General features: G+C 44.8%; 1 protein-coding gene across 1 annotated transcript; it reads left to right on the forward strand.

The window, feature by feature from the left end:
* The first annotated feature begins 275 nt into the window (after positions 1-275).
* CALM1 (calmodulin 1) lies at positions 276-8,820 on the forward strand. The gene is made up of 6 exons (XM_004262335.3): positions 276-509; positions 3,315-3,345; positions 4,517-4,660; positions 7,067-7,173; positions 7,605-7,740; positions 7,915-8,820. The coding sequence occupies exons 1-6, from the start codon at positions 507-509 to the stop codon at positions 7,941-7,943; spliced, it is 450 nt and encodes a 149-aa protein (XP_004262383.1). The 5' UTR covers positions 276-506; the 3' UTR covers positions 7,944-8,820.
* Positions 8,821-17,368: the final 8,548 nt, after the last annotated feature.

Genomic DNA, 17,368 nt, shown 5'->3' on the forward strand with positions numbered 1-17,368 from the left:
CTGACGTTCCGTCCTCGCCCCGGCCCCGGTGAGCATCTCCGGGGACTCTTCGCCGCACCTGTCCCGCGACCCTGCGCCTCTCCCCTCACCCTTCGCGTATGGGTCTCCAGCCCCGGCCCGCCGCGGCTTGCGCGCAGGGGCCGGCGGGAGGCCGGGCGCGCCTGGGGGCGGGGCCGAGTGGCCAAGGCCCGGCCCTCGTAGCGCAGCTCACAACGAGGCGGCCGCGGCTGAGGCGGAGGGATACCGAGCGCCGTATATATATCGCGGAGCGCAGGCTCGCACTTCGACAGTGGTGCTGGGAGTCTCGCGAAGGCAGAGCCGTTACTCGCAGTTGGGCGGCGGCGGCGGCGGTGGCGGCGGTGGCGGTGGCATAGCGCTCAGCGCTCACAGCGCCTTAGCAGCAGCAGCAGCAGCAGCAGTAGTAGCAGAGGCACCCCTGCGGTCACAGCCCCGGCGCAGGTGCAGCCACCCTTGTTCTCTCTGCTCTTCCTCCGTTCGCTCGCACCATGGTAGGTCGGGAGTGGCAAACGCCGGCGTAGCAGCTGCCGGCCCATGATTTCTTCCCCAATTTTTAGTTCAGACTATTTTTTACTCCTCTTTTTCTTTTCTTTGTTGGGTTTTTTTTTCTTTTCTGGGTGTTACGAAGCAGGTGCGGTTTAGGATGCATTCCGGATTTGCATCTCGGTTTCCTCGGCCAGGGATCCTCATTTAAATTTTGGTGCGTCTTGGAGCTGGGATTGGCCGTGGGCTGTCCGCGGGCAGGGGCTCTGGCCCCAGCTGAATCGGAGCCATCTGCATCCACCCCCCTCCCCCAGTCCGCACCACTGCATCCAGCGCGCCGCACCCGGGCTGCCCGCAGCGCTTCGCCTCTGCCCCGGGGGGCAGGGGAGCCGGGCGGGGCCGGGCACTAGACCCTGGCTCGCAGGCAGCTGGGCGGGCGGGCAGCGGAGAATGAATGGGCCGGAGCGAGCCGGTGGCGCACGTTGCTCCTGCCGGGATGTGGGGGGCGCCGTCAGCCTTCCCCCAACACTGCTGTCCCCGTTGGGCGCTCTCTCCCGGCGCTCTTTCCTCCTCCCTCCCGGGGGGCGCGGCGCGGGCGTGGGCTGGGAAGGAAGGAGCCGGGGAAGGGTGGGGTGGGGGCAGGAAGGCGCGGGGTGGGGGGCGGAGAGGGCGGAAGCGGCGGGCCGGCCGCCCTGCACCCGGGCGGGGCCCTGCGGCGTGGCCGGGGCTCGTGTCTCGTGGGTTCGCCCCCCTGCAGCCCCTCACCCTGTGCGGCAGTAAAGGCGTGCGGGAGCCTCGGTACACCAGGAGGTCCCTTCCCGAGGGAGGCGCTCGGCTCGCGCTAATTGGGGCGGGGGACAGGCGGGGGAGGAGGGAGCTGGCGCGCAGCTCGGCTTCCAGCAGAGACGCAAAGTTTCTGCTCTGGGAGGCGGTGGCGGCGCGGCGGGCTCGTCGCCTCGGGGAGCAGAAGCGGGTGGGGGGCGCGGGGCGGACTGGGCCTCCGCCTGCCGCGCAGCCGGGGTGTGGGGTTGGGGGTGGGAGTGGGGGTCTCCCTGGCCTGGGAGGGCGGCGCCCCCTTGAACCCGCCTGCACTCGGGGCCCGCTCCCCTGCCCGGCCCTTCGCCCGGCGTTTTCTCCGCCCCGAGCCACTTCCCAGTCCGAAGGGAGATGCCCTCCACGTTTCCGCTTTCTCTGCAGCCTCTAGATTGCCAGATGCGGCTGTGCGCCTCGCTGGGTGTTTTCCATAGCCCCTTTCCTCTCTCGGCGGGCAGGGCTGACATCACCCACAGCGTTTTCTGGCTTGGCGGGGTGGGGAGGTGGCTCCCGGCAGGTTCAGCGCACCTTCGCCCCCAAGGCCAGCGCGGTCCGGTGGTCGGCGTGTATTTCTTTGTCGAGGAAGGCTGATGCTCTCGATAACCACTCTAATGCGAGAATTTTGCGGCGAGGTGAGACTGTCTCCACGGTGAGGTGACAGCTTCTCTTGCGAGGTGTGGCAGCGCTTCCTGTTGTGCAAGACAGACGTTGCCCTGGCATTACGTAAATCATCGTGTCTCCTTCATTCGGTATAAAGAAGACCAACGTGCTATGTCTCGGTTAGAAAGGAAGGAAGACCCAGTTCTAATTTGAAAACATAAGTGTCTGATATAAATCAGTATATGGGAACATCATTCCTATTGTGAAAGTTTTCACTTATGAGTTAGAATAAACTTAATGCCGTCAGCTTTCTAATAGGACTTATTCTGGAACTGGCTTCATTAGGCGTCCTTCATTAATATAAAAATACATATTAGCTCTCCTTGAGATCTCGAATTCCCCTGGCTGGAGGCACAGGTTTAGTGTTGCTGAGGCCAAATAATGCAAGTGAGAATTACCTTCGTGGCCGTTACCACCTCTAGTCAAGTATTTCTATTATGAGCAGCTCTTACGTCATCCATAAAGTAGGTAAATAACAAAGTTAATAGTTCCTCTCCAAAAAAGGGAGGGCGCAGTCTCATAATTATTATGTAGTTTCTTTGTACTTAATTTTTGCAGTTTTCTAACAGCTCAGCTGTAGGACAGTTCCATTTTTTCCTGGCTCCTGAGTCAGGATAATTTGACCAAGGGCATTTAGCTGTTCTAAATTTTAGGCTTTTAACAAATAGCTGCCTAATTTAAATGATTGGAAAGCACTTGTTACGTGGGAATGAAGTCGGTAGGATAACCCATTGCTGTATATTTTTTTCCATTGAATTGTGTCTCATAAAATAGATATAAAAGCCTGTTAATCCAACCCAATGACATTATGTAACGCCAGTTTGGAGCTTTGGAGTGCCTGCAGCAATGCGCAAGGTGCACTAAAAGTCTGCCCCTGGACCCAATCCTGGCTGCGGTGACAGCAGCAGCAGGCTGGGTCCCTTCTTGGATGGAAGCGGGGACTGTGGCACCCCTGGTGCAGTAGGTGGCGCTCTTCTTTCTCAGAGCCTGCCCCTGCAGCCGATGCAGTGGGCCTTTTGCCACTAGAGGTGCCATTTTTCAAACTATGAACTGACCCTTCCTAGTTAGACTGCAGAGCGTATAGCCATAGGCCCAGAGAAGAAAACCCGAAATGAGATGTTGTCACTTCCTTTGCCATCCTTTGTTTTTAAAATAGCGTAAAGGGTTCCCTTTATTCTAATTGTTTTTATTAAATGACTTTGCTGAAGTTTTCAAACAGCTGATTTTTTTTTTGAGATTGATTTTTGAAAGATCACTATTAAAAGTGTAATTGGAAAAACCATGTTGACCTCGATCAAACTCTGGTGGATTGAATTATAACCTTTTCTTTTTCTATGTAGGCTGATCAGCTGACCGAAGAACAGATTGCTGGTAAGTTGATGATTTCAGGGAGTTTCAGTAGACTGGAACTAGGCAGACTCAGTTCTGGTGACTCCTCTGTCCCCTCCCCCTATAGTCTGAGCAGTTTTCTAAGAATTTACTTAAATGAAAACAATAAGCAGAGATATTTAGGTCAAGTGTTACTCCTTGTCAGCGTTTTGGAGATAATGAGAAAGGAAGTAGAACTAAGAATACCCACATATTATACTCTGGAGTATTTGACTATGCTTCACGGTGTGCCAGGCTTTGTATATAATGAGATTGCATGGAGCCTGCTACAAAAATGTAGCAAAAATGTAGTTTAGAATTCTTATGCCATAGGTCTTTTAGTAATTCACCATGAAAGCTTGTACTTGCTATTCTAAATGGGAACGGGTGGAAATAAGTGTCAGGACCACTGTAATAATTGGGAAGGGAATGATTTAGTTTAGATTTTAGCTTTTAATATTCCCTGGAGAACTTTTTTTTTTTTTTTTTTTTTTTTGCGGTACGCAGGCCTCTTACTATTGTGGCCTCTCCCGTTGCGGAGCACAGGCTCAGCGGCCATGGCTCACGGGCCCAGCCGCTCCGCGGCACGTGGGATCTTCCCGGACTGGGGCACGAACCCGTGTCCCCTGCATCGGCAGGCGGACTCTCAACCACTGCGCCAGCAGGGCAGCCCCTGGAGGACTTTTTTGAGATGGTTTCTCTTTAGGAAACCAGGAGTGCCTTTGAAATACTCTGAATGCCATGTAGAGAGAACACACTGGTTACGTGGGATTGTACATTTCTGGTAACCACCTCTTCCTATGGCAGTGAAACGGGGAGTTCTTGTGGCTGTAGAAATTTAACAGGAAGGGACCATAAAGGAACATGTGGACCAATCTTCACTTGTCAGATTGGACTTAGGACTAAATTAAGTGTGTTGAAGCTTAGCCTTCCTTATGTGAGAATATTGTGGCTTTATGGAACTGGTTACCAGGAATGACGTGTGCTCTATGGACTACTGTGTGAAGGCCAATCCAACAGAACTGCTGTGATCTTTGTTTCAGCAGATAAAGAGCAGACAGTTTCTCTTAACTTGCACAACTTGGATGGCTTGCTTTGGCAAGTTAAGGAAAGGGCGTGCTGTGGCTGGGTTGGGTGAAGACATTCATTCTAAAAGGTAAACTTTTGTTTTCAGAATTCAAGGAAGCTTTCTCCCTATTTGACAAAGATGGCGATGGCACCATCACAACAAAGGAACTTGGAACTGTCATGAGGTCACTGGGTCAGAACCCAACAGAAGCCGAATTGCAGGATATGATCAACGAAGTGGACGCTGATGGTAAGGGCTTTAGCACTATGAACGAATGCCAGCGTTGTGTAATTCAAGTTCAGACATTAAAGATTGTCTTTCAGGTCCCCAGATCAAGGCAAACGTGCAAAGATCCTTTCTGTGGTTTCCTTACAGCCACTGACAATTAAAATAGAAGATTACGGGCCTGTCTTTCGCCCTGCTCACTGTCTAGAATATTTCCTGGATCGGATCACAGTATTGTTCTTTTCCACTCGCCATGACCTACAGCTCAGTCTTTTATCAACTGGCCCATGAGTCTGCACTGAGTCCTATGGGGAAAGTAAAAATAAATAGCCGTAGACCTTTAAAAAAGCTTATTGTCTCTAAGAGGAGAAAAAACCCAAGTGAGGTGGGGGAAGAGCATTCTCAGATGTTAACATGTGGAAGTGAGTACAGTGTGAGCTGTCAGTGTGGTTTTTTTTTTTTTTTTTTGCGGTACGCGGGCCTCTCACTGTTGTGGCCTCTCCCGTTGCGGAGCACAGGCTCCGGACGCGCAGGCTCAGTGGCCATGGCTCATGGGCCCAGCCGCTCCGTGGCATGTGGGATCCTCCCGGACCGGGGCACGAACCCGTGTCCCCTGCATCGGCAGGCGGACTCTCAACCACTGCGCCACCAGGGAAGCCCTGTCCGTGTGTTTATTGAAGAGGATTTTGAGGATCATTGAGGCTTGGAGGTGGGGTGCATGATGATTATAGGGAGCAGATTTATAGAAGCTAGTAGAAGGATGTGGAGCCAGAAGGGACAAGCAGTAACCCCTCCAGCAGTTGGTCACCATTTGGTTGTTCGTTCCTCTGGACTCCAGAACAGTGGACAGTAGACCTTTTATTGGGCACTTCTATCAGTAAGTCGTTTTTGATCACTTCCCCCCCCCCAAAAGAAAACACGTTTTTTGGAAATAATATCAATTAAATTAATAATTTTAATTTATTTAATAAACTGAAGTAAATTAATCAAATCTACAGACATTGTAGAACATTAGTAAATTTTGAAAAGAGGTAGGAATAAACAATTTGGATCTAGACTACTTTCTTGATGATTGGCATGATAGTAGCCATTAAAAATATGGTATCATAAGGTGATAAAATGGAATTACACTTCTCTGGTCATATACATTTAGAAGCAGGGGTTTTGGGTCAGCTCTTTAACAATGGTTTTACCCCATTTGAACTACTTTTAAAGACTGTTTTCATCCTTAGTAATTTGGAAAAAGGTTTTTCATAGTTCCGTCTCGTTTGACTGCTAAGGGTGACCAGCCATCTGGGAGCGTGGGGTGGCTCTCTCATGTTTTGTGTAAGCCCCGGGGAAGCTGCTTGGGGACTGGCAAAGTGTATTAGGCCCTCGGGTTTTATGGAACAAGGTGGGGAAAGTTGTCTCAAGGTATAGAATCTGGTACTCACAATGAATAAATGTGATGCCTAAGGACATCGCTGTGTGGCTGTAAGAGAGCATGTCAAATAATTTTGTCTTCCGTGAATGTCAATAATGCTTAAAGATTTTGGAGGCTAAATAGATTTCAAGGAATCTCTGAATTATTATTTTGATTTAAAGGTACTGGTGAAAATGAGTGACTTAACGTAAGGCTTTTTTCTTCTAATTTAATTTTTGTTTCTGTTTAGTTCAAGTAACACTGTTGATCTGGTGACTTGTCTTTGGGGTGTTCATCGAGCTGTTGGTTTTAAAGGAGGAGTTGTTTGGAATACTGGCCATAGAACAGATTCTTCTGACAAAGTTTCCTGAATGTTAATAGTCTGAGCTGAGAAAACACTTTTGAGCCTTGCCCTTAATGGGAAATAAAGATACTGGAGTTGGGGAGAACATGATTAGGTGACTTACCATAATGTGGCTGAGAAATGCCTCCTGGAGAAGACTTTGCAACACTTCATGGTCCCTGGCATAACAAAGTCAACTTTTTTCCCGCTCATAATCCTTTTCTTTCCTAAAAACATTGTGTACTCCTGGTGGCCCAATTATGGACCTTCACCAGCATCGCTAGTGCAGGCAGAGCTAGATCCGAGTGACCTCCCTAACTCTGGGGAAGGCAAACTCAGGTGCCTCCTTTGGGAGTAGAAAGATTCAGCTTGCACTGCTGTGGGCTTTTTTTCCTCTTGAACGGTACAAAACCTTCAGTGGCCAAGAGTCTGTATGTGCATTTTCCTTTGCATCATTAAATGCTATCCTGGGCACTGATCACTGGTTTGAATTAAGTGAATCACATGAAATTGCCCTGTGAAGTATTTGAATAGTTTAAACCTAAGATGGCTCAACATAATAAAACAATTTACCAGTTTGTCCTAGCAAATGCTTACTGTTCTATAAAGTGGTTCTAAAACTATCACTCCAGGGTAGCGTCACTGGAGCGCTTATTTTACATGAGCTTTTGTTTTTTTATTTGAGGCAATGGCACCATTGACTTCCCAGAATTTTTGACTATGATGGCTAGAAAAATGAAAGATACAGACAGTGAAGAAGAAATCCGCGAGGCATTCCGAGTCTTTGACAAGGTAACCCTGCGTCTGCATTGCAGACTGTGCTTAAATATGGCTTTCTGGCTGTCATTTCTAAAAGCTTTAACGTTCTGTTCTAGTTAGAACACTTACCTAACTGCCTGAGCCTCTGTAATCTCATTTTCAGATATCCTGACTTATTGTAGTAACCTTATCAGATGAGAGTAAACATAATAAATAGTAGAGAAATTTTGAACCAAGTTTCTTGATTGTGACTTTCAATTTCTGTTTGCTTTTCAAAAGCCCCTGCAGTGTCTGCATTGCCTGACTGCATGTGTTTAGTAGGTAGAAGTGGGAACTGGAGATGGAGAATTGTCGACATACACACAGTTGGCAGTAACTTGAGGGGCTTAATTAAGTCAAAGGCCTACTTGCCCACACCGAACCACTATGAGTCCCTACCAGTAACAGTTGCTGAATGTTCACAGGATGGCAATGGTTACATCAGTGCTGCAGAGCTACGTCACGTCATGACAAACTTAGGAGAAAAACTAACAGATGAAGAAGTAGATGAAATGATCAGAGAAGCAGATATTGATGGAGATGGACAAGTCAACTACGAAGGTAACACACCAAGTTTCTTCAGCTTAGTTTTTAAGGTTTCCCTTTAGGATCTATAAACAAGTTAACTACTTGAACTAGATTTTTTTTTTTTTTTCCTTATGCAGAGTAGAGATGTTATGTTCATTAAAGCTGCTTTTGAAGATAACCGAAAGTTATGATTATTTGTCTTTTCAGAATTCGTACAGATGATGACTGCAAAATGAAGACCTACTTTCAACTCCTTTTTTCCCCCCTCTAGAAGAATCAAATTGATCTTTTACTTACCTCTTGCAAAAAAAAAAAAAAAATTCATTTACTCATTCTGTTTCTATATAGCAAAACTGAATGTCAAGAGTACCTTCTGTCCACACACACAAAAAATCTGCATGTATTGATTGGTGGTCCTGTCCCCTAAAGATCAAGCTACATCAGTTTTCCGATATAAATACTTGTCCTACCTTAATGATAAGGAAGCACTTAGTGGACACCTGGCAGGTCCGTCCGCTCATGGTTAAATACACTGTTTGGGCTGGCCAGTTTTTCATGCATGCAGCTTGACAGTTGAGCACAGTCAGGCGTTTGTATTAAAAATGAAAAACAAAAAAACAAATTCAAAGCCTGCTCAAAGGGGCTCTAGTTCAATTTGTTACCATAAACCATAAAAGCTGGTTTACTGAAAACAGACATTGAAGATTGGTTTATCTCAGGATGCTGTGGAAGAGAAACTGTCCAGGCATAGCCCCACTAGCAGGATGGCCCTCTTGTAACTTCCCCGTGCCCCTACCTGTCGTGACCGGGACACACCCTGGTGGCATGCCCACGTGTGTTGGTTTAGCCTTGTCTGCATTGTGCTAGAGCGGAGTGGGTGTCAGGCTATCACCATTCATACAAATTTTTAAAAACCTTTATCAAGGGAGCATCTTTGGACTCTCTGTTTTTAAAACCTTCTGAACCATGACTTGGAGCCAGCAGAGTAGGCTGTGGCTGTGGACTTCAGCACAACCATCAACATTGCTGTTCAAGAAATTACAATTTACGTCCATTCCAAGTTGTAAATGCTAGTTGTTTTTTTTTTTCCAATAAAAAGACCATTAACTTAAAGTGGTGTTAAATGCTTTGTAAAGCTGAGATCTAAACGGGGACAAGGCAGTTGGAGGGGAGGCAAGTGTACCTTTAAATGCCCACAGCCCAGCATTGGGTTTCCCTCCCTCCCTCCCTCCTGAAATCCCAGCACCAACTGCTGAGCCTGAGACCTTGCCTAAAACCAAGCAGATACCGATTGCTTCATCTTATTTATGGACATGTAGGTCTACTTGTATTTTCACTGGGGGGGAGGGGGGAAAGTGAATTATGGTAACTTAATGATTATTCAGGCGGTAGAGCTCTTAATGAAGGAAAACCACTTTCTCTCAAGCATGTATTTAGGGGTTCTTATCAATTGTGCTGCTGATTACCTGTTTTATGTAACTACTTGAGACCATCTGTGCAAAAGACATGATTTAGTGTGTCTGTAATTCAATCCTCGCTGTGTGGTAGAAGCAGTCACTTTTCTAAGCCAGGCTTTTCATGCCTAAAAGACACTACCAGTCACCTTTTGATTCACAGTTTTTAATTTATGATTATACTTACCTTAGACTCCTTTTCCTTTTTCTTTTTTTTTTTTTCGGTTGACTTGACTTTGCTTCCCCACCCCCCAAGTAGAATGAATGCTAGCTCCCAGCTTGAAAGTAACACTCCCAGCCCAGAGGGAATTTTGTGTTTCTTGATAAACCTGTAACCAAAACTCAGAGATGCTGGTACTGGTCTTTGCAGTGGGATTGGTTTGCTTAAAAGCTCCCTAAAAGGCGTTTGGATTTAGTGCAGACCCCTTTTTGAAGTGAAGGCTGAATGTGCATTTTTCAGGGTGTTAACTTGGTTGTATCTTATTAGCGAGGAGATTTGGATTTTGAGTGTTTCTGTGAGAAGTTTTACTTTGCCAGGGAACAGCGGCAGGCTGCTAGTGAGGCAGTGAGAAGCTCTTGGCAGCCAAATGGGTGCATTCGGGACTGTTTTACGGAGACCCTCAGCTTCTCCCTCTCCTACTTCTTGTCTCTCTGGCACTTTGCAGCTCTTTAGTTTTCCCGCCAGAGGGGTGGGTCAGAGCAGTGGAGAGGAGCCTGCCCATCTGCCTTTGCTGCTGGTCCTTAGACCCGGTGGTTGGAAGAAGAGAGGTTGACGTCATGAACTGGGCTTGGCTTTCACAACTCCTTGAATCTGGAAGGAACATCTCAGAATACCTCGGGGGTTTTCTTCTGGTGAGACAGGACTGGGGTTTCTCCTTCGAGTAAGTTAATAACCTGGATGTTTCTTGCAGGGAGGTCAAGTAGCCTGACTGTTGACCCACTCTCAGGCCTGTGGCCGATGACCTCCTGGTAGTTTTAAAAAGGGTTGAGGGCGATTTGGCTTGTTTTTCAGAAACTTTGCCTTCTATCTTACCCTTTCACCAAGTTTTTTTTCTAGAAGCTGGGTGGACTCCATGTTAGTGGTCCTGCAGTCGTTCCTAAAAGACTACTCTTGAAACCAGATTCTTGAATGGCCCGGATCCTGTACGGGAACCAGAAACCTTTCCCCCAGGGGATGCTGAGTTCCACTTTGGTGCACAGGGAACTCAGTCCACTGTAGCCTTTCTCTCTGGCCTTTGAGGGGGACGACCAGCCCAGGGGTTGAGTGTTTGCAGTCTGCAGGGGTTTGTGAGAGGAAATGGCTGGAATGAGGTGGCAGTACTGTGAAAGTTGGTCAGCACCTTCCTGTAAACTCTTGCCCTACTTCTAACTGCTCTATAATATATATATATATATATATATATACACACATATATATATATATACACACACACATATATAAAGTGACTAGTTTAACTGGCATCCCGCAGGAGCCTGAGACTTGCCATAAAAAACTGCTGAGTCCTTGGCATATACCTTCATAGTTTTGTTCTCCATCTGTTCAGGGTAGGTGTCAAGCAAGGTAAATGTATCTTGATATTTCAGATGGACTTTGGATGTACTGTTGCCAAGGAAGGTGTTTTTCTGATTTTTTGACAAACGAATTTTTGCACACTTTAAATCGGTGTCTTTCGGCAACTTAAAACACATTGAAAATTAGCTACTGTACATATTTTTATATTCTCTTTATAAATGCATGTCTGACTGTACTTGTAACCATATTGTAACACGTGGCCGCCCAGTAGGCCTCGTGCTGCTGTGGCCCCGTCGGAGTAGCAGCATATTAGCAGCCCCTCAGCATACTGGGAACTTCTTCCTAAACAAAGAATGTAAATTTGGTCAAGTCTGCTCTTGGTTCATTCAATTATTTTTAACATTTGAATTAATTATTGTATATCCTAAATACATTTATCCTTTTGGCAGTGACTAGATTCCACGAATGTGTCTTAATCTATCCCTTCAGCTGGCGGTTACTATTATCTTTTTTGATCCCTTGAAGTTACCCTGTAGGAGACAGAAATTCTTTGCTGTCTGTATTCCTCAGAGTGAGAAGGTAGTGGCATGGGTGGAGTGTGTGTTCTTTCTCCAAATCTATTATAATGTTCATTAAACATGTCTGTAGCAAAGATGGTGGTAGTTCTTTTGTTACCGAAGTCACCCTTCACCGTGGCGTTTTGCGAAGCAGATGAACGTTTCTGTAAATCGTGAGATGAACTGTTTGGAGATTTAACCACCTCTCTGATGGGGGACCAACTCTATGGAAATTGTAAATAAGTTCTATTTATAAACCTGGCACTGTATTCAATAAACATTTCTGCAGCCTTTCATCTCTAACTGCGAACTCTGTAGGTTTTTAGCTCGCAATGCTTTCCATTCCTTTTGCTCAATGAACAAGCTACACCTGCCCTCAGCTGTGATTCCACCTGGGCCCTAGCGTGGTAGGGGAGGGACCAGAAACACCACAGACACATCCCACTACGGCCTTACCCTGGTTTTAAAGTTTAGGTGTCAATAGCTGACGTTTTAACCCAATCTTTTGGCATATTAATGTATCTGTGTTTGCCTTATGTGGAAAATTCACACCGTAAAAAGATTCATTCCTCTTTAACTTCAAGGTTAATCCAAGTCTCTAGGAATTGTGTGAAGAAGTACACTTTAAACATTAGATGCAAATTTAGATACTAGATGGGAATTTAACATTACGTAAGCACATGCCTCTGCCCATGTCCAGAGCAGGGCAGTGGAGGCTACAGCTTCCATGCAGAACCTTGGAGTTGAAACCTTGCCCTTAATCAGTGCCATCCCAGACCCTGGTTTCTAGACAAGGTTCTCTAGCAGGAAAGGCCATCTCCTGGCTCCACCTGTGTTTCCAGAAGGATCTTACCCAGGCTGCCTTGCCCATTTCCTTTCTTCCCACTGCACAGAAGCACAAGAGGGCTGAGAAGAACGGGAATGATCACAGGGTAAGCCCCTGCTTTGGCCAGAGGGCTTGAGACACAGCCAGCCCCTCGTCTACAAGGATGGAGACACCACCGTGGGGACAGAGCCCTCTGCTGAGACTTTAGGCCCGGCTCCTAGTTTTGCTTCTGTCCTTCTGTAGCCATGGACAGGTTCTTTACCTCTCTACACCTCAGTTAAAATCAGATTATTGGACGAGGCACATTCTACCTGTGGCTTTCTAGTATTGTGACCAACCCAGCTTGGCGTCACTTGGTGTTTAAATTGAAATTGCAGCCTAAAGGGTGGGAGGCAAAAGAGTGTAGGTATGCTGTACACTTGGAGATGACAAATGGCATTTTAAAAGTCTCAGCAGCTCCCTGTTGGGGGTGGAGCGGAGGGTAAGCTTGCTCTTAACACTGTGATGTAATACTGGAACGGGGGTCAAAGAAACATCATGAAGTGACTTCCATCCTCCTGGCAGCACAGAAATAGGAAGCTACCATTCACTGCCTGCAGGAGATTCAGTCCAAGTGACGTCATCTAGTTTTTCAGCAGTTTTGGTTCAGGAAGAAAAACACATGCACACATTTCCGATTTGAGCTGAACTTCCCAGGGCACTGAGGGCTGGAGCGTCCAGTGACTCATGATGCCTTAGAAGGAAATCAGACTTCAAGTTTTTTTATAGCTGCTGAGAAGCTGAGAAGCTGCTGCTTCTCTCCCACTGCCCTCAGCCCTCTGCCAGGGAGTGAGAGGAGTTCACTCGTGCTCTGGAACCCACGGGAAAGCTGACGGGAGCCCGAGGAACTGCCGGCTCTTCCATCTCACGTCTCCATCGACAATGCCGGAACTTGGGTTAAAAAAAATGGTGGCACTGTCCCACATAAGAATTATTTATGTCCTGCCTGTGTGTCAGCAACTATGGGAGTGAATGTGTAATTTACATATTCAGATAGTATTTCAAATGTCACATTTTTAAGTTCTGCTTTCACTTTTACAAAGGTGAAAGGTCAGTGGTTCGGCTCCCTCTTCACTCTCTGTGAACATCCCATTCCCTTCCATAGCCTGGCAGAGACCTGCCTCTTCCTGTTCCTCCTTTTCTGCGTCCCCTGTGGTCCTATCAGAATTCTGACTACTCCTTGAGAAATGCTCACTGCCCCCAGCCAGGAGCCCTTCTCTCTAGTACGGCTGGACCTGGCCCAGATTTGTCTAACACCATGAGAAATGAAGCCACCTGGTCACATCTCACCTCTTCTCTTCTTTGCCAAAGTCTTGATCTTCAACTGGAAGATGTCACACAACACCCCTGGGCTCCCACGACCTGATTCCAACTCAAGGTTGGAGACACTTCCCTAAACCCCAGAAGTGGGTGATGACCCAATGGTTGGCTAAACCCTAGTGAGCTCATCCTTTTTGGAGGGTTCTGGAGGGGAACTCAGGGTCTGAATGCAGCTGTTCAAACAGAGCAAATCCTTTAACTCAGCTCTGCAAATAACTGCCTGGCCTTGCCATTCAGGCTGCCACCTATGGCCAGGAAGGAATTCAGAGCATAGTTCTTTTGCTGTTTCTTACTGGGAGCACCAACTCATTAGAGGAAAAAGTGAGAGTGCTGTATTCTGATTATTTGTTCTCAGGTTCAATGCCTACAATGTTCAGAGCTCAGAATTAGAGGACTTCAAAATACTGGAAGGCTCAGTATCAACCTTTTGAGGAGCCTTTGCAGGCTATTCGTAGAAACATGAGATACAACCGCCAAGTAGCGTGCCGATGAACAATATATAACAACTTGAATAAATAAGAACTGACGCAGATATAGCATAAGAAAGTATAAAGCAAGAATTGACAAGAGTAACAAATCCATCATCATAGAGATTTTGACATAGTTACCCCAGTTATTAAGAAATCAAGTAGACAATAGTACATTTGAACCACACCATGAACAAGTTGATTTCATGTATGTATGTAGAACGTAGCATCCAGCAGTTAGAGATTTCATATTACAGATATTAACATTAATAATAATAAATCATTAAATATTATATTGATTATAGTTATAGGATAATATAATTACAAATACATAACAAATTAGTAATGATAACATAAGAAATTAATAAATAAGATTAAGTAGAGAATTAAGACTGACTATATATTAGATCATAAAGTAAACTGCAACAAACATTAAAAAAAATCTTTCATATTGACCAAGTTGCCTAATAACAATGCAATGGATAGAAAACAATTTAAAAATTACAACTTTTAATATACCCATTTAGTTTGAAAATTAAAGTCCACTTCTAATAGCATTTCTAAAAAGAAATAATATGAACATCTAGAAAATGTTTAGGACTGAATGAGAACAAAATTCTGCATTCCAAAACTGTGGGATACAGCTTCGAAATTAATAGCATGAAAATGCTTATAATGGAAAAGAGGAAAGACTAAAAATAAATAAGGTAAACATCCAACTTGAGTTAGAAAAAGAATAAAATAAGCCCAAAGAGAGCAGAAGTATCAAAGATACCCACAGAAATTAATGAAATACGAAACAAAGGTACAAAAAAGAAGATCAACAAAGACAAAAAGTTGGCTCTTTGAAAAGATGATTAGACACAGTATGGTAGCTTGTCAAAAAATTAAACATATAATTACCACATGATATATCAATTCCACTTCTGGGTATATACCCCAAAGAATTGAAAGCAGGGACTAAAGCAGATATTTGTACACCCATGTTCATAGCAGCTTTATTTACAATGGCTAAAAGGTGGAAGGAACCCAAGTGCCCATCAGTGGGTGAACGGATGAAAAAAAAAGGTGGTATGTATATATATATATATATATATATATATATATATATAACAAAATATTATTCAGTCTTTAAAAAAGAAAGGAAATGCTGACATATGCTACAACATGGATGACAACAATCTGTTCTTTTGTAAGAACAAATACTGTATGATTCCACTTACATGAGGTCCCTAGAGTAGTCAAATTCACAGAGACAGAAGGTAGAATGGGTGCATGCAATGGGGGGGACAATCATTGTTTAATGGGTAAAATTTCAGTTTTGCAAGATAAAAACGTTCTAGAGATGGATGGTAGTGATGGTTGCACAGCAATGTGAATATACTTAATGCTGATGAATTGTACACTTAAAAATGGTTAAAATTATAAATTTTGTTATGCATGTTTTACAATTGTTTTTAAAAGTCAAGCAAGTGAAGAAAATATTACAGAAAGATAATGTCATCCTGGAAGTTGCTTATATTGCAGATGATGTTTTCTGTTTCATTGATTTTTTTCCCTATTATTTCACCATTAATATAATGTTTAATTATTATAGTTTTATAATAATAAAACTATAATAATAATAATAATTTTTATAATAATAATTTTTTAATTATTATAGTTTTATAATAAAAAATATATAAACTATATTATAGTTTTTATAATAAAAGTTCATTCCATTTCTGGTTTAAAAAGTTTAGACAAATCTCAGGCAGTGCTAATGAAAAAAATGTTAGGAGGGAATTCTCTGGTGGTCCAGTGGTTAGAACTCCACGCTTTGACTGCTGAGGGCCCGGGTTCGACCCATAGTCGGGGAACTAAGATCCCACAAGCTGTGGAGTGCTGCCAAAAAAAAAAAAATAAGTTAGGAATAAAGTGGGAGACGTAACCACAAATAAACCAGAGATTTTTTAAAACTGTACTGTAAGAACTTTGATGCCAATAAATATGAAAACTTAGGTAAAAGGGATAATTTCCTAGAGAACTGACTCAAGAAGAAGTAGAAAATTTAAAACAAACTAACCATTAAAGGAATCTAATCAGTAGTTAAAAATATATCTACCTGTGTTGGATGACTGTCTAACTGTGCCCCATTCCTCCCCATGAGTGATGAGGCCTTGGTCTCATACCCTTGAGTCTAAGAGGACACTGTGACTACTTTGACCAATGGAATACACTAGAAAGGATATACTAGTTTCTGGGCCCATGCTTTTTCCAATTCTGCCCTTGGAACATTCTGGAAGCCCTGAGATCTCCATGCTGGAGAGGCCACATGTAGATGCTTCAGCAGACAGTCAGCTGAGCCAAGCCTTCCTGCCAGCTGTCCCCACTGAGGTGCCCAGTAGGTGAGGCTATCTTGGATCTTCCAGACCAGGTCATTTGCCAGCTGAATACCACTGAGTAATCTCAGATGGAGCAGAAGAATCACCCATCTGAACACTGCCTGAATTCCTCACCCACAAAATCAGGAGATAAAATAAAATGGTAGTTGTTTTAAGCCACTAATATTTGGGTTCATTTGTTTTGAAGTAACAGATAACAAAGCCACCACCAAAAACAGAAAAAAATTCTTCCAGAGAAAGAAAACAAAACAGAAAGATTACACTGCAACTCTTTACCCATTCTTTTTTTTTTTTTTTTTTTTTTTTTTTGTGGTACGCGGGCCTCTCACTGTTGTGGCCTCTGCTGTTGCGGAGCACAGGCTCTGGATGCACAGGCCCAGCAGCCATGGCTCACGGGCCCAGCCGCTCCGCGGCATGTGGGATCTTCCCGGACCAGGGCACGAACCCGCGTCCCCTACATTGGCAGGCGGACTCTCAACCACTGCGCCACCAGGGAAGCCCTCTTTACCCATTCTTGACAAGTTCTTCCAGAAAATAAAGAGAGATTATGTTAAAACTGATTATCCACACCAGATAAGAATAGAAGAAGGAAGGAAAATGACAGGCTGGTCTATGTACATAGATGTAAAAATATACAAATATAATTATTAAACTCAATCCAGCAGTGTATTAAATAAAATGCATCTATGAACATGTTGGTTGTAATCCAATAACCCAATGATTATTTCACATGGAAGGAGAGAGAGTCGTACGAGGGGAAGGAAAGGCTGAACAACCTAGCCAGTGGAAAGGCAGATGCCCCGAGCTTCAGGCTTTTTGGAACTGGGGACTCCCCCTCCTCCGTCGAGCCTCTGGTCCTCTTGCTTGTGCATTGTCTTCCTTCCCTATCTTCCTCGAAGACTGGCTTTCTCTACTGTAGGCAATGTGGCTGGTACCACTCCTGAGATTTATACCCTACACTTTTAGCCAGGTAGAGACAATCTGTTTCAGTCCCAGCTCCAACATTTTTGAGGAAGAATTCTGCTACAGTTTGCCTAAGGCACCCAATCTTGGACTATTCATCTGTGCCAGGAGGTAGACTCTGGGGAAACAACTATGCAT

Source organism: Orcinus orca, chromosome 2 (assembly GCF_937001465.1).
Source record: "Orcinus orca chromosome 2, mOrcOrc1.1, whole genome shotgun sequence".
Lineage (NCBI taxonomy): Eukaryota > Metazoa > Chordata > Mammalia > Artiodactyla > Delphinidae > Orcinus > Orcinus orca.